We start from the raw sequence: 22179 nt of genomic DNA, 5'->3' as shown, positions 1-22179 counted from the left end.
CGGGTCCTAGTGGTCTGTACATTGCACACTGCTAGGATTCGGCAAGCCTTGCAGGAAATTTCCTCAGGGGTGGACAACACCTTTGAAAGCTATGAACACTTTTGACATGGAAAAAATAATGTGTACATGTTAGTGGTCACCTTTAGTTAATAACATTGTGCTATGTTTTAGACAGCCATCTTCATTTCTTAATCATTGTCAGACCCCCTGAAAATTTACAGCCCAAGTTTCAGATTTTTTTTCTTTTGGGAGGTTGGATGTGACATCTGTGTGTATTCATTATACTGCTATCTGTATCTGCTTTCATGTATCAGCATTGCTCAAATACTGAATGTTCCTCTCAATGCGTTTTTCTCCATATCTATGGCCTGTTTTCTCTGCTGTGAGAGATACTCAATCCCCTTTCCAGTCCAGATTTGTATACAACCCTCTCTACCTCGCTCCTGCTATCTCTAACACTGAGAGAAGGGTGGGGTTGTCATGAGAGATGCCAGGAGCAGCTCTGATGGATTTTTTAACATTTCTGCGAAGCACTCACATAATAAACTGACAGATACTTCATCTGCAGTAAAATGACATAATTGTCATCGAACACTATTTAGAAAGTTTCTTTACTTTGCATTTATGAATCAAATTAACAACTGAAAATAATTCTTGTTGAAGCAATTCATAGCTTTTAATATAGCAGTGGTCACACCTACTGAAGAATGCTTTATTCATACTGTATACAGAACTTTAGGCACCTGATTCACTGGATCAGTAAGGGACTCGGCAATCATACACCTACCACCCATTCTGTAGAAAGGTGATCAATATTTATTGACAACATCTTTAAAGTGAAGCTATCATCAAAAAATTACCTATTATTAAAATCTTTTTTTTCATGTTAAATGTATTTTTAAGACACTTTTCGCAATGGTTTTTGTACATATCACAATCTACAAGAAAAAGAAAAAATAGAAATCTTGCAATTTTCACATTGGCCATATGGGCTTTCATAGACTCACACTTTCTGTGATTTCAGGAAATGTACACATGTACATAGCCATAGAGTCTGGATGATGGGTAGGCAAGGATAGGGATCCGCCTAGAGTGCTTTCTCCTACCCCCCTACAGGAAGCACAATTTGAGAAAAGTTGAACTGGCAGGGTTCCAATACAATGACCATCAAGGTGCAGGCATACAGGTAACCAGTGTTAATGAATCGCAGCTCACAACTCTCTCAAGCTGGTGTTCTGTCCCTGTATTCAATTGTATTCACTTCTTTTGGGGGTGATTTCACATTGCGTTTAGGCACCTGTTCAGTATCCCCATCGGGACATACGTCTGAACCCCTTTGCAAACTGCATAGACTAAAATGATGCCAACAGAGCTAACATGCATCATTTTCTGGCATGTACGTCTACTGCATGTAGACACTCAAACATAGTAGACTGTTGGTATACTCCCAAAAATGATGCACGTCAGAGCGCACTTTCATTCTGTCGCCACCATTATAGCCTGTGGCCCCATCAGTGCATACTTCCAAATCCAGTTTTGTGGGGAATTGGGATGTAGGCCCCGATGGGGTCACTGAACATGCCAAAACGCAATTTGAAAGCACCCTAAGATATGAATACAATTGATCTGTGTGTTTCAAACAGGGATGGAAGAGGTGTAATCAGCTCTCTGCCCCGACGTGTAGCTATGTGATAAAGTCACTTCATCAGCCTACTGATATCACAGAAATGCCCCAAAGGTAGCGAAGATGGTAGAGCAGGTAAGCACTCCATAATGGAGCTGAAGGCTAAAGTAACTTGTATTGTAATCTGTGGGAGGGGCGTATATAGAGATAGGGAATGTGAGGGCACAGTATGGAGGGTACAGTATGAAGAGGGTGGAAAACAGTGAGGATGGCACTTGGGGGCAGTATGAGCAGGGGGCACAGTTTGGAGTGGGCAGGATGGTGCAGTGTGAAGAGGGGCACAGTGTGGTGGAAACAGTGGGAGGACGAATGTTGTAGAGCACAGCATGAGGAGGCAGGGTGAGGAGAGGGCACCATGCAGAGAGAGCAGAATGGTGGACAGTGTGAGGAGGAGCACCATGTGTAGAGGGCAGAATAGTGGGCAGTGTGAGGAGGGGAAATAGTCTGGAGAGGAAAGCTTGGAGGGCCCCGTGAGATGGGGACACAGTTTGGAGAGGGCAGCATAGGGAAGCAGTGTGAGGAAGAAGCAAAGTCTGAGTGGGTAAATATGATAATCAGTGTTAGCAGGAGGCACAGTTTGGAGAGGGCAGGAGGGGGGGGGGAAGTGTGAGAAGGGATCACAGTGTGTAGGTGGCAGCGTGAGGAGAAGGCACAGTTTGTAGAGGGCAGTGTGGAGAGGGTACACAGCATGGAGAGGGCAGAATTAGAGCAGTCTGAAGAGGAACACAGATTGGAGAGTGCAGCATCAGGTGTCAGAGTGAGGAGTGAGCACAGTCTGGAGAGGGCAGCATGGGGCAATATGAGGAGGGGCACGATGTGGAAGTGGCAGTGTTAGGATAGGGCACAATGCAGAGAGAGCAGAATTGGGGACAGTGTGAGGAGGGGCACGGGTTCAAGAGTGCAGCATGGAACGGCAATGGGAGGAGAAGGCACAGTCTGGAGAGGGAAGTTTGGGAGCAGTGTGTGGGGGAAGTACTGATTGGAAAGTGCAACATTGGAGAAGTGAGAAGGGGTTGAAGTTTGGAGGGGTCGGTATGGGGGCAATGTGCGGAGGAAGCACAGTTTGAAGAGGTCAGCATTGCGGGGTAGTGTGAGGGCACAGTGTAAAATTGGGGAACTGTATGGATATGGAGATGGGCAGCATGAAATGGGAGCACAGTATGGAGAGGGGGTAGCAAAACAGGCGGAGATTGTGGAGATATAGCAAGCATGAGGGGAAACAGTGGAGAGGGGACAGCCATGATATAGACCATTAATAATAATAATAATAATTTTATTTATATAGCGCCAACATATTCCGCAGCGCTTTACAATTATAGAGGGGATTTGTACAGACAATAGACATTACAGCATAAAAATAATCACAGTTCAAAACAGATGCCAAGAGGAGTGAGGGCCCTGCTCGCAAGCTTACAAACTATGAGGAAAAAGGGGAGACAGGAGAGGTGGATGGTAACAATTGCTTTCGTTGATCGGACCAGCCATAGTGTAAGGATCGGGTGTTCATGTAAAGGTGCATGAACCAGTTAACAGCCTAAATATGTAACAGTACAGACACAGAGGGCTATTAAATGCATAAAGCGTATGAGAACATGATGCGAGGAACCTGATTATGGTTTAAGTTTTTTGAATGGGCCACCCAGGGATAGTTAGGTTAATGCGTTGAGGCGGTAGGCCAGTCTGAACAAATGCGTTTTTAGGGCACGCTTAAAACTGTAGGGATTGGGGATTCATTGTATTAACCTGGGAAGTGCATTCCAAAGAATTGGTGCAGCACGTGAAAAGTCTTGGAGGCAGAAGTGGGATGTTCTGATTATTGAGGATGCTAACCTCAGGTCATTAGCATAATGGAGGTCACAGGTAGGGTGGTAGACTGAGATCGGGGAGGAAATGTAGGGTGGTGCTGAGCCATGGAGTGCTTTGTGGATGAGGGTAATAGTTTTATACTGGATTCTGAGTGGATGGGTAACCAGTGTAACGTCTAGCATAAGTAGAGGCATCAGTATAACAATTGGTGAGGAATATGATCCTGACTGCAGCATTCAGGACAGATTGGAGAGGGGAGAGTTTGGTAAGAGGGAGGCTGATTAGTAGAGAGTTACAATAGTCCAGACGAGAATGAATAATTGAAACAGTAAGAGTTTTTGCAGAGTCGAAAGGAAGAAAAGGGCAAATTCTAGGAATGTTTTTGAGATGCAGATAAGAAGAGCGAGCCAGTGATCGGAAGTGGGGATGAATGAAAGCTTCGAATCAAGTATGATCCCAAGGCAGCGCACATGTTGCTTGGGAGTAATGGTGGAACCACACACGGAGATGGCAATGTCAGGCAAAGGCAGGTTACTAGAGGGAGAGAACACAAGGAGTTCAGTTTTTGACAGATTCAGTATCAGATAGAGAGAGGACATAATGTTGGAAACGGCGGTAAGACAATCACTGGTGTTTTGTAATAAAGCAGATGTGATGTTGTTATTATTATTATTTATTTATATAGCACCATTAATTCCATGGTGTTGTACATGAGAAGGGATTACATCAAAATACAAATATCATTTACAGTAAACAAAACTAACAGTAACAGACTGGTACAGAGGGAAGAGGGACCCTGCCCTTGCAGGCTTACATTCTACAGGATTGTTAAGAGTGGAGGCGTATAATTGGGTGTCATCAGCATAGAGATGGTACTGGAACCCAAATCTACTGACTGTTTGTCCAATAGGGCCAGTATACAAAGAGAAGAGGAGGGGGCCTAGGACTGATCCTTGAGGAACCCCAACAGTAAGGGGAAGGTGAGAGGAAGAGGAACCCTTAAAAGATACAGTGAAAGAGCGGTCAGAGAGATAGGTGGAGAACCAGGAGAGAACGGTGTCCTTGAGGCTAATGGAGTGTAGCATAGTGAAGAGGAGCTGATGATCCACAGTATCGATTGCTGCGGAGAGATCCAAGAGAATTAGCATGGAGTAGTGACCATTAGATTTAGCTGTTAGTAGATCATTAGAGACTTTAGTGAGGGCAGTTTCAGTAGAGTGTAAAGAGCGGAAACCAGATTGAAGAGGGTCGAGAAGAGAGTTATCTGAGAGATAGCGGATAAGATGGGAGTGGACCAGGCATTCGAGGAGTTTAGAGATGAAGGGAAGATTAGAGACATTTCTATAATTAGCGGCACAGTTTTGGTCGAGGGATGGTTTTTTAAGTAATGGATGTATGATGGCATGCTTAAATGAGGAGCGAAAGATACCAGAAGAGTATTGAATATTTTGTTAGGTGAGAGGAGACAGCAGGGGAAAGGGACTGGAGGAGATGTGACGGAATGGGGTCACTGGTGCAAGTGGTCGGGCAAGAAGATGCAAGGAGCCTGATTACTTCTTCTTCTGTAACTGGTTCAAAGTCAGAGAGTGAACTAGATGCAATGGGGGAGGGAGGACAGTACATGGTATGAAGGGATTGGGAGTTAATTTCCTGTCGGATGTGGTCAATTTTTTCTTTAAGTAATTGACCAGATTGTCAGCGCGGAGATCCGTGGTTGGGGCCTGCTCTCTTGGGTTAAGTAGGGACTGGAAAGTGTCGAAGAGACGTTTAGGGTTATTGGACAGTGAGGTGATGAGGGTGTTAAAATAGGTTTGTTTGGAGAGGTGAAGGGCAGAGTTGTATGTTTTTAGCATGAACTTATAATGGATGAAATCTTCGAGTAGATTAGATTTTCTCCACAGACGTTCGGCACACCTGGAGCACCGGAGCAGGAAACATGTTTGCAGCGTGTGTCACAGTTGTTTCCGTCTGTGCCGAGTTGTTCTATGTATAGGAGGTGAAATTCCATCCAGGGTACTTTGCAGGGTTTAATTGTAATACTTTAGTGCAGAATCAGGACATGAGATTTAGGAGATAGGGGCCAATGAGGACTGCAAGTTCTTCATAAACATTGTTCACAAGGAGGAACAGTGAAGGCTACTTTCACACTAGCGTCGGGAACAACCCGTCGCCGTGCGTCGGGCCGACGTTCCCGACGCTAGCGTGGTCTCCGCCGCACAACGGGGGCAGCGGATGCATTTTTCCCACGCATCCGCTGCCCCATTGTGAGGTGCGGGGAAGTGCGGGGAGGTGGGGGCGGAGTTCCGGCCGCGCATGCGCGGTCGGAAAAAGCGGACCGTCGGGAGCAAAAAACGTTAGATGTAACGTTTTTTTCTCCCGACGGTCCGCTACCACACGCCCAAGCGTCGCAAAACGGACGCACCGTTTGGCAATGCGTCGCAAATGCGTCGCTAATGTTAGTCTATGACGAAAAAACGTATCCAGCAAGAACTTTTGCTGGATGCGTAGTTTCGGCAAAACGACGCATTTGCGACGTATTGCAGTTAACGCTAGTGTGAAAGTAGCCGAAGGGGTTATCACTCATAATGGGGAACAGTGTGACGGTTAGAGCTCATGAAGTCAGACAGTGTGGTGTTTATAACTTATGAGGGCAAATAGTGTAGGGAACAGTGTGAGGAGAGGTCACAGTTTGTAGAGTCAGTGTGAGGATGGGCACAATGTGAAGAAAGCAGAATGGGAGGCTGTGTGAAGAGGGTGCACAATCTGGAGAGGTAAGCATGGGGAGGCAGAATAAGGAAGGGGCACAGTTTGGAGGGAGCAATAAGGTGGCAGTGTGAAAATGAGGTACAGCCTGGAGAGGGCAGCATTGGCGTAGTGTGAGGAGGGGTCACAGTTTGGAAGGGGCAGCATGGGGGAACAGTTTACAGAGGGAGTACAATTTGTGCAATCCAGCATCGAAGAACATTGTGAGGCTAGTGTCAAAATGGAAAACAGCATGTATATGGAGTGGAGGCAGCGTGAAATTGGAGCACAATGTGGAGAGGTGATAACATGGCAGGGGAACAATGTGGAGATATAGTGAGCCTGAGGTGAGGGGACAGCCATGATATATTCTATGGTTCAAAAAGGTGGACAGTGTTGGGATTCTAGCTCATTATGGAGGACAGCATGGCAGTTTTAGCTCACAAGGCGAACGGTGTTGCCGTAATAGCTCATGAGGTCAGATAGTGTAGCATTTAACTCATAAAGGCGGACAGTTTGGTGATTATAACTCATAAGGGCAAATAGTGTGATGGTGGCAGCATGAACAGGGGGCACAGTTTGCAGAGGACAGAATGGGGAGTCAGTGTGAAAACGAGGCACATTGTTAAGAGGGCAGAATGAGGAGCACAGATTGGTGAGTGCTGCATGGAGCAGCAGTATGAAGAGGGGACACAGTCTAGAGAGGTAAGATTGGGTGGTAGAGTGAGGAGTGAGCACAGTCTGGCGAGAGCACTAAGGGGGCCGCATGAGGAGGCATAATATGGAGAGGGCAGAATAGGAGTTAGTGTAAATAAGAGCACAGATTGGAGAGTGCAGCATGGGGCAGCAGTATGAGGAGAGGCACAATCTGGAGAGGTAAGTGCAGCGCCCCAGAGTCCTGGTCGTTGCAGTACTGTGGTCCCGCCGCTATGGGGAGCCATGGTACGTCTGATGGCACTGAAGGAGTTCATCTGACCAGGTATCACAGACACCAATACATTTCACAGCCGGGCCACCAGGGGGAGCTAAGGGTTCTATTCATTAGGCCACTCCTCACATACTGGTAAAACTGGGGGTCAGGCAGGAAGTTAGAGGAAAGCTGACTGGATAGGAACCAGGCAACACCTTGTGGCAGAGGGTGTTGCGGGAGAGGATTCGGTAGGGCCTCTGTCAGGTTTGGGACCCTGATGGAGACCTGGCTACAAGAAAGAACGTCACGGGACCATGCCTGCACAGAATAGCGGCGGTGCCCTAAGAAAGGAATAGAAGAGAGATATATTGTGCTGAGTGAGAAACGAGATTGAAGCAAATAGGAGAATACCAGTAGGAGTCGTGCCGTAAGATCGAGGCAACATCCTACTGAGGCGTGTAACCGGTGGCCGGAACGCCGAGGAAGTATATAGACATCTAGCTTCAAGCAATACTTCAAACCTACGGCAGGACAGTCAGTCTCAGGTGGGCTGTCTCACATTAAATCACCTATGCAGTCTTGGGGGGCAACTTGTGGAGAGGGGCGACTCTAGGGTCCCGGAAGAGCTCCGAGCCTACCCGTCATACGGGTGCCGTCCTAACCAGAACATCGGGAGGGACGGAGGATTAGCAGAACATCATCTAATCGAGTTGTGAGGGAACTTAAGAAACAGACACAACAGTTGTGGGGTACTTTCCGTAAGCACAGCAGGGAAGGACTACAACACATAGCGCTAGAAGGAAGGCACAGATTTCCACCTGCAAAGTGAACTCTGGAGGTGCCATTGGACCGGCCGGACTTGCGCAGCCTGGTGATCCGGATTCTGGACTGAGGACTCAGAGATCTTCAGTAAAGAGGTAAAGAGACTGCAACCTGGTGTCCTCGTTATTTACCGTGACCTGCACCCCACAACTGCACCACTATCATCACTCATTGCACCGGACGTCCCCCACTGACCGGCAGGGCCACGGACCGGGTCTAGCCACCGTGACAACCCCAGAGCAGAGACTCAGAGGCCCGGTACCGGGTACTCCTCGGCCCAGCGGCGGTGTGGGGGCGCTCCATAAGCTTGAGTGGCAGTGCGAAGAGAGGACACAGTTTTGCGAGGGCAACATGAGGAGGCAATGCTAGGAAGGGGCACAGTTTAGATGAGACAAAAAAGACAGCGTAAAGTGGAGGCACTGTATGGAAAGGGCATCATTTTGGCAGTAGGAGGAGGGGGCACAGTTTGGACAAGGTAACATGGGGTTAGTATGACGAGGAGTCACATTTTGGATGGGGCAGCATTATGGGACAGTGTGAGGAGAGTGTATAGTTTGAAGAGTCCAGCATTGTGATGGAACAGCATGAAAATGGATAACAAAATGGATATGGAGGGGGGATAGCATAGCAAGTGGAAAGTGTGAAGGTATAGAGAGTGTTAGGGTTCGTGTCCACGGTCTGTAATCACGGCGCTTTGGACGGAGCGGAAAACCAGCTCTGCCCAAAGCGCTGCCCCCTTCTGTACGCGCGGTGGTTCCGGATGAGTTTATTGCACACATCCGGAATCTCCGCACCCCATACATAGGGCCCTGTGATTTACCTTGTGGTGACGGAGCATCGCTACAAGGTAAACAGACATGCTGCAATCTAAAAAGATGCGCCGAATGTCCGTAAACACAGGGCCGCCGGGTGCGTGTTCACACGCATAGTGGAGACGGGATTTCATAAAATCCCCTTCACGATGCTGTAACATCTGGACGCTGTGGATTGAATGCTGCGGCTGTACGCAGCGTTCAGTCCACAGCTAATCCGGATGTAATCCTGAACGTGGACACATACCCTTAGAAAAAACAGTGAAGAGTGGATAGTCATGATATAGGCCATTGTTCACATAGGTGGACAGTGTGGGGTTTGTAGCTCATAATGGAAGACAGTGTAGTGGTAACTCATTAGGGCAAATAGTGTGGCAGTTAGAGCTCGTAATGGCGCATAGAATGGAGGTCATATAATATATGAGGAATAGCGAGGGGTCATATTTTGTGCAGGGAGCACAAAAAGGGGTAATTTATTCAGAGGCATAGCTTAATAGTTGCTGTGGATGCACCTATAGGGGATATACATGCACAGTATGTAAAATATTGTTTATGTAGAGGACATTATAATATCATTCTTATTTTAAGGGCACTGTGTTGGGATGTGCTGCAGAAGGCTAGAGAAGAGGGAAGTCTGCAGTTATGAGGTAAAAAATATAAAAAGTCATTATGGTGCCTGGACCTGATGTAGACAAAAGAGATGGAAATTACTCCGATCAGAGAAAATGTAATTTATATTGTACCTGGGTATAAATATTTTCTTTGTACTGTGGTTTCTGTCTGGTCTGCAGTCTACTGTAATGATGGCTAGTAACAACAAATTGCATCATATTCTTACCATTAAGGAAAGTTATAGGTTTATGAGATACAAATGTATATTGAGCTGAACTGACATTGTAATTAATGGCTGTACTAAACGTTGTTATTTTTATCATGTCCTGATGATTGTTTTGGTGATGTATTCATGTACTGATGATTATTTTAGTGAAGTGCTCCTATACTGATGATGGTTCTGGTGCCATATTTTTGTACTAATGGTGGTTCTGGTGATGTATTCATGTGCTATTGATAGCTCTAGTGATGTATTCCTATACTGATGATGGTTCTGTTGTCTTAACCATGTACTGATGATGATTCTGGTGAAGTATTCCTGTACTGATGATGGTTCTGGTGATTCCTTTTTGCACTGACAGTGGTTAAAGTTATGTATTCATGTATTGATGGTGATTCTAGTGATGTATTCATGTACCAATGATGGTTTTGGTGATGTACTCTTACTGGTGGAGATTTAATTATATTCAGAGTCTATGGAAAGATAGGTATGAATTGTTACAGACATTTTAATGATCATTGTTTGTCATCAGCTCTTTGTATAAGAGAGCAAATGTAGGCTTAGATATAGCTTTTCAGCAAATAGTATCGCATATAATAAGCTTAGATTGAGCAAAATTCAATGACATTTAAATGTTATGATGCCAGACTGATGAATATCGCTGTTTGTGCAAGGTTTTGTGTAAATTGTCCATGAACAATGAGTGATTCCCACGTCTAACTATGAAATTGCATCACCTGTCAACCTACTCCCTAAAGTACTTTACTTTTTTTACTTTAGTTGGTATTTTTGGGTGAAAAAAGTAACAATTCTAGTGGAAGTGGCCATCAGAGTTTGTTACTTAACCCATTTTGGGGTGGAAGAATTTGTTAAAGGGAATCTTTTACCCCAATATTCGCCTATAAGCTAAGGCCACCGGTATCAGGGGCTTATCTACAGCATTCTGTAATGCTGTAGATAAGCCCCCTGATGTAACCTGAAAGATAAGAAAAACAAGTTAGATTATACTCACCCAGGGGCGGTCCCGGTGCGGTCCAGTTTGATGGGCGTTGCGGTCCAGGTCCAGCACCTCCCATCTTCATACGATGACGTCCTCTTCTTTGCTTCTTGCAGCAGCTCTGGCACAGGCGTACTTTATCTGCCCTGTTGAGGTCAGAGCAAGTTACTGCAGTGAGCATTACAGAATGCTCTACATAAGCTCCTGATGCTGGTGGCCTTCGCTTATAGGCAAATTTTGGTGTGAAATATTCCCTTTAAGTGTTCAATTACCTTATTTTCTGACCCGTTCCTATGGTGGGTGGCGGGTGTAGTTGGGCTTTAGCACACTATTGGTCTCTTATGCCAATGGCACCAAAATACAACTTGTAAATGATAGCAAGCATTAGTAATATGCCAATCCTATCACGAGAATATGCATTTAAGTTCATTACTTTGCCTTTCATTTCTATGATTTTGAACATAACAGTACATGTTTTTATAGAAACAGTGAAATACTTTGCCCAACTTGGAAATGAATTAAGGAACAAACTTACTTACCTTAAATTAAAGGTGAATGAACAAGTAACAAAACTCAAACACTTACATAGTGAGATCGAAAATCAGCTTGCAATAATGAAAATATTGGAGGTAAGAGACTTTTATTCTTCAGCTATATTATTTACATAAAAGAAGATAATTAGTAATATAGTGAGCAGTTTCCAGTAAGGACTTCAACAATGTACCTGTAACTAATGCAATCTAATCTAGACTAGATCAAATAATAGTTTGGTAGTTATAACTCTTTATTTTTGTATCATCATGTATCTCTGTTATATATGATGTATGATATCTGATATACAGTTGTGCTCAAAAGTTTACATACCCCGGCAGAATTTTTGCTTTCCTGGCTTTTTTTCAGAGAATATGAATGATAATACCAAAACTTTTTCTCCACTCATGGTTAGTGGTTGTGTGAAGCCATTTATTGTCAAACTGCTGTGTTCTCTCTTTTTAAATCATAATGACAACCCAAAACATCCAAATGACCATGATCAAAAAAAAAAAGTTTACATACACTAATTCTTAATTCTGTGTATTGCCCCCTCTAACATCAATGACAGCTTGAAGCCTTTTGTGGTAGTTGTGGATGAGGTTCTTTATTTTCTCAGATGGTAAAGCTGCCCACTCTTCTTGGCAAAAAGCCTCCAGTTCCTGTAAGTTCCTGGGCTGTCTAGCATGAACTGTGCACTTGAGAGCTCACCAGAGTGGCTCAATGATATTGAGGTCAGGAGACCGAGATGGCCACTCCAGAACCTTCACTTTATTCTGCTGTAGCCAGTGACAGGTCGACTTGGCCTTGTATTTTGGATTGTTGTCATGTTGGAATGTCCAAGTATGTCCCATGTGTAGCTTCTGGGCTGATGAGTGCAAATTTGCCTCCAGTATTTGCTGATAACGTGCTGCATTCACCTTTCCTTCAACTTCGACCAGGTTTCCTGTGTCTTGGTAGCTCACACATGCCCAAAACATAAGCAATCCCCTCCGTGCTTTATAGTAGGAATGTTGTTCCTTTCATCATATGCCTTGTTGACCTCTCTCCAAATGTAACATTTATGATTGTGGCCAAAAAGTTCAATATGTTATTTGTAGGTTTTTCTTTGCACCTCGAACAATTTTCCTGGCTGTTGTGGACGATATTTTTGTTGGTCTACCTGACCGTGGTTTTGTTTTCACAGAGCCCCTGATTTTCCATTTGTTAATCACAGTTTGAACATTGCTGACTGGCATTATCAATTCCTTTGATATCTTTTTGTATACCTTTCCTGTTTTATATGGTTCAACTACCTTTTCCCTTAGATCCATTGACCCTTCTTTCGCTTTCCCCATGACTCACAATCCAGAAATGTCAGTGGCTGGATGAAAGATGCAAGAGTCTGTCGGAATCCCAGAAACTCACTCAGCTTTTATGCACACACGCTGATTACAAGCAAACAGTTCACAGGAGATGAAGTTACCTTTAGTAGCCATTGTAACCCATTTGTATCAACTTCTGTGCATGTTATCAGGCCAAAATAATTAGGGTATGTGAACTTTTGATCGGGGTCATTTGGATGTTTTGAGTTGTCATGATTGAAAAAGGGAAAACACAGTAGTTTGACAATAAATGGCTCCACCCAACCACTAACCATGAGTAGAGAAAAAGTTTTGGTGTTATCATTCAAATTCTCTAAAAAAAAAAGGCCAAGAAAGCAAAAATTCTGCCGGGGTATGTAAACTTTTGAGCACAACTGTACATTGTGTATGGTGTATATAGTGCATGTTATCGCTTTATGTGTGATGTTTCACTTTTCTTTAGGTCGATATTGACATCAAGATTCGCACTTGCAAAGGATCATGTGAAAATGTCCAGGCTTTCATGACCAACCTCGAGAATTACAGGTCCTGGAAGAAAGATTTGGACACAATAAGGAATTATCAGATAGATGACACCAAAACTCTGCGCAACATAGGCTTCGTTAATCTGCATGTACAAAAGAATGCCACGTGCTTCAAGGAATTATGGCCTCTAATGGCGATGAAACAGTTGGAGATCTTTGAAAGTGTGGACCAATATATGCTAATATTGGAAGATGTACGATAAAGTGACTAATTTATTATTTGCACCCACTCCTTTAATGCAAGAAAAATCACTATTTTACTAAATGGCTCACTATTCAAAATACATATATTGCATACATAATGAAAGTAAAATTGCAAAAAAAATTGTTGGACATCCTTTACAAATTTTGTTTTGCAGCAAAGCCAGTTATGCTAGGGTTAAAAACCTAGCTCTGCAGACTCGGATTATTTGCACCTGACTAGCTTTGCATATAACCACGCTAGCTGTTCACCTTAGTTAGTCTGCTGGGGGGAAGAGCAGACTGGATTGTGTTGGGGCTGAAGAGAGAGACAAACCAGAATCTCTCTCTGAGAAGAGACTGCAAGAGCCGTGTGCCCCAAACTGCATGTATAACTAGTTGCTGTGGACAATAGCTGTTTTGTGGGACCGGACTGGGACTAGCTCAGCGGTGTCTGAAGTAGTCATATTGTTTCGTTAGCACCTGGACAAGGCTGGGGATTTATGTTTATGGTTTTGTTTTCATACAGTGCAAACACTGGAAATAAATATAACATTGTTTTCAAGAATCCAGTGTCCGTGTGAACGCTACCTACTGCTGGCTATGAATCACCAAAAATGTATTTGTAAAAGTTACAAACTTTCAGCTGCTTGTCATAAACCATTGGAACAAGAACAATTGAAATACTTCATCACAATAATATAATAACAAATGTATTGTAATGTTCACATTCACCAAAAAAATCCTAAAAACCTGTCGAAATCCTATAGTACTTACTAAATTCCTAAAGAAGTGAATAGAGAGAAGCGGCCATGTATAGCAACTTTATGATTGCAATGGCACCAGGCAGGACAGGGAAGGACTCTCTGAATCTTGAGGTGGGTTTCAGGAGTGAGACCCTCATGCTTCAGACATTGATGGCATATCCTTTGGATATGCTATCTAAGATGAGGATAACGAATTAACAATCATATGCACATGAAAGCGTATAGTTACAATAAAAAAATTTTTTACTCTAATTGTGAAATAAAGTTTTTTTCCGCAAAATTTATAAACTTTCTGCCGTTTGCAATATGAAAATTCCTCAATACAACTAACCTGGCCATCTAGTCAGCCTATAAATCTAAAAGCATCCTAAGGGGTGCACATGTGTGGGGTGTATGCACATGTCCCCTTTAGCAAAGTTTCCTCAAAGCCAAATATCTAGAAGCTGCAGTTAAAGGGACTCTGTCACCTGAATTTTGCGGGCCCTGTGTCCGGTCCGATGGGCCATGTTTTCTCTTGTTTCATTCACCCCTTCCTTTCCCGCTGGCCACAATAGTTTCTTGAATTGCAGTTGGTTTCCTCCGTAGTACACGCGTGCGCAATGCAATCTTGCCTTGCGCAATCTTGCCTTGCGCACACTCAGTATGCTTTGCCCAACTGCGGGCAAAGCCGAAAATCATTAGTGCGCATGCGCCACCGCACTATGTCCCGGAAGTATTTTGCTGTGTTTCGGGACATAGTGTGGTGGCGCATGTGCACTAATGCTTTTCGGCTTTGCCCGCAGTTGGGCAAAGAATACTGCACGTGCGCAAGGCAAGATTGCATTGCGCACGCGTGTACTACGGAGGAAACCAACTGCAATTCAAGAAACTATTGCGGCCAGCGGGAAAGGAAGGGGTGAATGAAACAAGAGAAAACACCGCCCATCGGACCGGACACAGGGCCCGCCAAATTCAGGTGACAGTGTCCCTTGAATTCAATGGCAGTTAGTCTGAGCAGGAGTTAGGTATCCCACACATTGTAATCCTTTTTAACCATGTGCATTATTTCTACTTCCATCTGTCTGTGTGCCTTTGCCATCCACATTCACCGCCCGATATCCCTCCATCATCACTCATCCACATTAGACCTTCTCTCTTTCCCTCTCCCATGTAAGCTCCCATGCTCTTTTCACCTGAAAAATCTCAATTCATCTTGCCGAGAGAAATAGCACAATAAACAATGTCACAAATAAAAGAACTATTTGCTCTTTCTCTTTTTTCTGCTACTTATATCAGGAGATATCTCCCCCAACCTCTGTCCACTAACTGCCAACTTCAACCTATCCTCCTCACATTGAAACCTTACTAACCTAATTAATATTAGCTGTACTCCTTCATCTAACTTCTTTAATTGTGAACTCTGGAATCCACGGTCTGTATGCAATAAGCTTCCTTTCCTGTACAACTACTTTCTGAACAACTCTCTTAATCTGTTGGCCCTCACTGAAACTTGGATTCAGGATTCTGACACAGTCTTCCCTGCTGCTAGATCTCATGGTGGCTTACATTTCTCCAATTCCCCGAGACCTGTAAACAGACTTGGTGGTGGAGTCAGCATACTCCTTTCCCCACAAAGCACTTTCCAGGTCATCACCCCAGTTCCATCACTTTCATTCCCTTCTTTTGAGGTCCACACCATCAAGCGTTTCCATCCCCTCTCCCTTTAGAGTAACAGTCATATACTGTCCCCCAGTCTCACCTACCCAGTTCCTTGACCCTTTTTCTGCCTTGCTGACGCACTTCATGTCCTCAGGTTTACCAACCCTTATCCTGGGAGACTTCAACATGCCCATAAACAGCCCCACTTCCCCATCTGTATCCCACCACATTCCCTCACATCTCCTCCGATCTCTCTCTAGTCGTCACTACTCACCTAACTAAAATCTTCAGTCTCTCCCTCTCCTCTGGCATTTTCCTCTCACCCTTCAAACACTACTATCATTATTAAAACAACCCTCTGTCGACCCATTCCTGCACAAATAACTACACACCAGTCTCCAATCTCCCTTTCATCTCTAAACTTGTGGACTCCCTCTTCTAATCCCACCTTACCCTTTTGCTCGCCACTGACTCTCTCCTAGATCCATCACAGTCCGGCTTTCGATCCCTACATTCTACAGAAACTGCACTCATCAAAGTGACCAATGACCTTTTGACAGCAAAACGTAACCGTGACCATCTCTGCTCATTTTTCTCTGCAGCTTTCGACACTGTAGACCACCATCTCCTACTCTCTATTCTTTAATCAATAGGCATAAAGGACACTGCTCTCTCCTGGCTCTCTTCCTATCTTTCTGACCGCTTCTTCAGTGTATCATTCACTGGCTCCACTTCTTCTCCTCTTGCCCTCACTAGTGGGGTCCCTCAGAGTTCAGTCCCTGGCCCTCTTCTCTTTCTACATGACCCCAATTGGACAGTCCATCAGCAGATTTGGCTTTCAGAACCATCTCTATGCTGATGACACACAACTATACACGTCATCCCCTGACCTTACCCCCGCTGTACTAAAGAACACTAGTGAGTGTCTCTCTGCAGTCTGCAACATTATGTCCGCTATCTATCTGAAACTCAACCTTTCCAAAACTGAACTTCTTCTGCTCCAGCCTTCTACTGACCTCCCTATATCTGACATCTCCATCTCCGTGTGTGGCTCCACAATAACGCAGGCTCGCTGTCTGGGTGTTATGTTTGACACCAATCTTTCCTTCACCTCCCATAAAGAAGTTCTTTCCCGCTTTTGTTGCTTGCACCTGAAGAACATCTCTACATTCCACCTATATCTCACCATGGAAACAAAAAAAAAACTCACTGTTGCCCTGTTCTCTCCCCCCTTGACTATTGTAATGCTCTATTAATTGGCATCCTCCTCACTCGACTTTAACCTCTCCAGTCCATCCTTAAAGCAGCAGCCAGGGTCGTCTATCTGGCTAATGGGTACTCGGATGCCTCAGCTCTGTGCCCATTATTGCACTGCCCGCCCATACATTACAGGATCCAAGTTAAACAGCTTGTTTTCACCCACAAAGCTTTCCACACCTCCCCCCTATGCTTCCTCCCTCATTTCTGTTTATCGATCTACCCGCTTATTAAGCAAGCGACTTTTGACTAACATCCGCACTAACCCGTACCTCCCACTCCCGGCTCCAAGACTTCTAATGAGTTGCACCAATCCTCTGGAATGTTCTACCCCAAGAAACTAACCACAACTTATACAGTTTTAGGCGCTCCCTAAAAACACATCTGTTTAGAGCAGCCTATCACGTTCCGTTCCCTAATCAAAATCTTTTCACATAATTATAGCCCATTCACTTTCTCTCCATCAAACTCCATTGCACCCAAACGCAACACACATTCTGGCTGGTGACAACCTCATGCAGCCTTTATCTACCGACCATTCCCTCAAGATAGCTGGACCATCATTGCAAATATGCACCTGTACTTTGTGTCACCCCCCACCTCATTGTAGATTGTAAGCTCTTACGATCAGGGTCGTCATTACCTTTGCTTTAATTATTGTATTATCTTTAACACTGTTAGTTATGACTTGTATATGATCTGTTGAATTGTAAAGCGCTGCAGAATATGTTTGCACTACATAAATAAAGATTATTATTATTAACTAATATGACAATGATTTCTAAATATTCAACAAAATATGGGACTGGTAATGATTACTCTAGCTTCAAAATGATTGAACCCCTTCATGTCATGATAGGCTTTTAAGACATGCTGCAAAAATAATGTAGAAATGCACACCATCTTCTGACAGCATTCCTGAAAAATGTTAGCTCATTTATTATGAACAATAGCCTTCAGTCAGGGCCGTATTTGCCACGAGGCACTTGAGGGCACGTGCCTAGGCCGGACAATGCGGGGGGGCGGCACCTATGCAAGGTTGTTTTTTTTGTTTGTTTTTTTTAAGTCGTGGGCCACCTCCAGGGGGGGAATATTAGCCATGCATACAGGAGGAGGGGGGGAATATGAGCCATGCATACAGTTGGGGGGAATATGAGCCATGCATACAGGGGGGGAATATGAGCCATGCATAAGGGGGGGAATATGAGCCATGCATACAGGGGGGAATATGACCCATGCATACGGGGGATATGAGCCATGCATATAGGAGGGGGAATATGAGCCAAGCATACAGGAGGGGGATATGAGCCATGCATACATGAGGGGGGAATATGAGCCATGCATACAGGAGGGGGGTCATTATACAGTATGGAGCATCATGTGTGGCCATTATACAGTATTGAGCATCATGTGGGATCATTATACAGTATGGAGCACTGTGTGGCCATTATACAGTATGGAGCATCATGTGTGGACATTATACAGTATTGAGCATCATGTGGGATCATTATACAGTATGGAGAACTGTGTGTGGCCATTATACAGTATTGAGCATCATGTGTGGCCGTTATACAGTATGGAGCATCATGTGTAGCCGTTATACAGTATGGAGCATCATGTGTGGCCATTATACAGTATGGAGAACTGTTTGCGGCCATTATACAGAATGGAGCATAATGTGTGGCCATTATGCAGTATTGAGCATCATGTGTGGCCATTATACACATTATATATCAGCGATTCTTGCCAAAGTCACTGCCAATAGTGTCATACTCACCAAAGGGGGAGGCAGCACTAAAAGTGCCTAGGGCAGCAGAAACTCAAATACGGCCCTGCCTCCAGTTTACCAATATTCTTGGATTTGTCGTCTGCAATCACCATTTTCAAATCCCACTAAAGATTTTCTAAGGTATTCATATCAGGTGACTGTGATAAACACGCCAAAATTGTACAACACTAATAAAACCAAGCATTGGTAGATTTTTAGGCTTGGGATTTTTGTCAGCTTCCCTATAGAATTAATTATATTTTCTTATAGGATTTCCTGATATTTAATCGTACATTTATCTAGTCTTCCACACACTGTAGATTTTTAGCGTCAGACGAACCAATGCAGCCCCGAAGAATGATTGAGCCACCATCATCCTTCACTGTAGCCAGGGAGCTCTTTTCAGCTTCTATTTCATTCTTCCTTCTCTAGACACTGCTGATCTAAAGGCCACATAAGTTCTAGTTTTGTATCATTGGTCCACAGAACATAATTTCAAAACTTTTGTGGTTTATTTATAAGGTTTTGACTATGGCTCTGATTCATCAAGATGAGTGTTTTTCACGCTCGTCTTGATAAAGAGGCATAGTGGAGTCAGATGCAACTGATTCATTAAGAGGAACATTAATGAATCATGCGTGTCTGAAAATTGGCTTGCACCTTGCCAGAAATCTTAGTCTAGTCAGAGAGAGACTGAGGTAATATTTATGGCATAAGGAACACTGCTGCTCGTCATGAATTTGACAAGCAGGGGTTGCCATGCCCTTGAGCCTTTCTAGCTCTGCCCACTATTTGAGTGCTGGGCAAAAATGTTCTGAGATCGGTCAAAGTCACTAAATTTTAGCACAGCCTTGTGTTGTGCCAAATTTGTCCAACTTTTTCAAAGCTTTTTATGCCAGAATCCAGGCGTAAATGGTTTGAAGAATCAAGACCTTTATTTCTAATGATTTTTGATCAGTAGAAGTCCACATCTTGGAGTTTGGGAACAAGAGACCTTTAGTTTACTATGTGCCTTAGGCTACATTTACATGCCAGTATTTTCAGTCCAAGTGCTGTCTATGAAAATAAAACTGACCACACACAAGCCATTGTTATACAATTGGGTTATACTGATGATTCCCATACAGATCAACAGAATAGCATCTGATTTTTACAGATACCGATTACATTGCCTTTATTAACCCTTTCCGACATCAGGCATAATAGTCTCCCATGGAGACTATTGAAGCATGCCAAAAGTAGAAAAAAAATGTTTTTAAAAATGTTTAAAAAGTAAAATAAAATAAAAGTCCAAATCACCCCCCTTTTGCCCCATTCAAAATAAACAATAAAAAAAAAATATATACACATATTTGGTACCACCGCGTTCAGAATCGCCTAATCTATCAATATAAAAAAAGAATAAATATAACTACTAAACAGTGTAATGACAAAAAAGTAAAAACCCCAGAATTAAGTTTTTTTGCTCTCTGCAACATTGCATTAAAATGCAATAACCGGTGATCAATAGATCATATCTGCACCAAAATGGTATCATTAAAAATGTCAGCTCGGGAATATTTACAAAGAGATGTAGGGCACCATTGACCAAAGTCAGATATACAAGAGGGATCAATCCTGAAATGCAAAAATTAAGCTCTAACCCAACCCAAGATCACGAAAAATAGAAACGCAACGGGTATCAGAAAATGACGCAATTTTTTTTTTAACCGAACTTTGGAATTTTTTTTCACCATTCAAATAAAAAAGAACCTATACATGTTTGGTGTCTATGAACTCATAATGACCTGGAGAATCATAATGGCAGGTCAGTGTTAACATTTAGTGAACATTGTAAAAAAAAAGCAACTGTGGGATTGCACTTTTTTTTGCAATTTCACCACACTTGGAATTTCTTTCCTGTCTTCCAATACAAAGTACATTAAATCCAATGGTGTTGTTCAAAAGTACAACTCGTCCCACAAAAATTAAGCCCTCACATGACCATTTTGGCCAAAAAAATAAAAAGTTATGGCTCTGGGAATAAGGGGAGCAAAAAATGAAAATGCAAAACCAAAAATACCTCTGATTGTTAAGGGGTTAAAGAAGAGGTAATGGGTCGGCACTCCTTTCCAGGTTGTGGTACTTGTGGAAAGAAAATGCAATAAAAGTAAAAGGTCCCAGCACTTAGGTGTTGAGTAATTACTGTTTACTTAATGCACAAATTCAATTAGACAAGCATCAATACTGAAAAGAGCCCTGGGATGGCCTGAAGTGTCTAATTGGATTTGTGCATTGAGTAAACTTACATTGCCATTATTGACAAAGGAAACTGTTTTTTTGGACTACTAAATTTTATTCATTGTGGATGTATGAAAACTCACCTGTTTTTTCTGGTTGAAAATAGGACAATTTTTTAGATGCCTATGTGAACTTAGCCTTGCTGTGCAAACTGAAACCTCAGTGCTTGCTGCCACCAAATCTTTTTGTAGGTTCTCTGCAGTCACCAGAGTGTTTTTGATGACCTGTCTCCTCAGGAATCGGTGATAGTTTCCTTTTAGTGTTTCGTCCGTCCAGGGTATCCAGAGTTCCTTCATCTTTGATCTTGAGAACTATGCCTCCAACTGTATCTCTGCCTTTGTCTTTACTATTCTTTTACTTGTTATTGCAATGCAGTGATATCTTAACTTTTTGGACTCATCTCTTGAAAACCCATTAGTGACCTTGAGGGCATTGCCCATGAACAATGGGCTATGGTTTATTTTACATGAATACTTTGAGAAGTTGGTGTCTGACTATGCATCATGTTTGCCGCAGGTGATATCAGCCAAAAGTGCTCTACTAAGTACTAAAACCAGTTGTCATGAAGGGTTTGAATAATTTTGAGAATGTAGTAGTCATTAAATGCTGAATTTTATTTTAAATGTGGAGAAATCTCCAGTTATATTAGTTGAGCTATTTAAATAGTTTTAAACTGTGGTTCATTGCAAACTGCAGAAAGTGTGTAAGTTTTGCTAATAAACCTAATTTGCAATTAAGGATGAATAATACTGATTGAAACTTTATTTTGGAGGTAGACATTATGTGATCATTAAATGTGTGTTCTTATCTTAAATAATTATGACTGAAGCATGTGTGTCCAACCCCTGAGCCCAATTACAAGATCCAGAAGGAATCCTGCCCTGTTGTGTCTGGTGTCTTGGCCTTTGTAGAAGTTACTGTGCATTGATGAATCTATCTATTCACTTCTGTATATTAACAAGTCAGCTTGACTATATTCAGAATTTCCATAGAACGGAAAGAGTCATACATGCGCAGCCATCTCTTTCATAATGACCATAGAACCAGTCAGGCCAGAGGGTCCAAGGATCGCCATTCTAAAGAAAGGTGCAAGTGCCACACGTCGGACCTGCATATATCAGACTGAGGCATATTGTTTGGATATGCCATAAATATTTAACCCCTTCCCGACATGCACCGTGTATATACGGCTAATGACAATAAGAAAAGGCACAAATGAGTGTTAAATTAGGCTGGGAACATATCTCATCAATGTAAAGTAAATT

General features: G+C 43.2%; 1 protein-coding gene across 1 annotated transcript in view; it reads left to right on the top strand.

Annotated features, from left to right (window-relative positions):
- LOC143799763 (fibrinogen alpha chain-like) overlaps window positions 1-14048 on the top strand; it is a 33015-nt gene extending 18967 nt beyond the window's left edge. The window contains exons 3-4 of the mRNA XM_077281162.1: window positions 11089-11234; window positions 12943-14048. Of these exons, the coding sequence (XP_077137277.1) occupies window positions 11089-11234; window positions 12943-13227 (431 nt within the window). The 3' untranslated portion in view covers window positions 13228-14048. The remainder of the gene's footprint in view (window positions 1-11088; window positions 11235-12942) is intronic.
- Window positions 14049-22179: the final 8131 nt, after the last annotated feature.

The sequence above is a fragment of the Ranitomeya variabilis genome, chromosome 1 (assembly GCF_051348905.1).
Source record: "Ranitomeya variabilis isolate aRanVar5 chromosome 1, aRanVar5.hap1, whole genome shotgun sequence".
Taxonomy (NCBI): domain Eukaryota; kingdom Metazoa; phylum Chordata; class Amphibia; order Anura; family Dendrobatidae; genus Ranitomeya; species Ranitomeya variabilis.
Note: the sequence above shows the minus strand (reverse complement) of the source record. Positions and strands in the feature narration are given on the sequence as shown.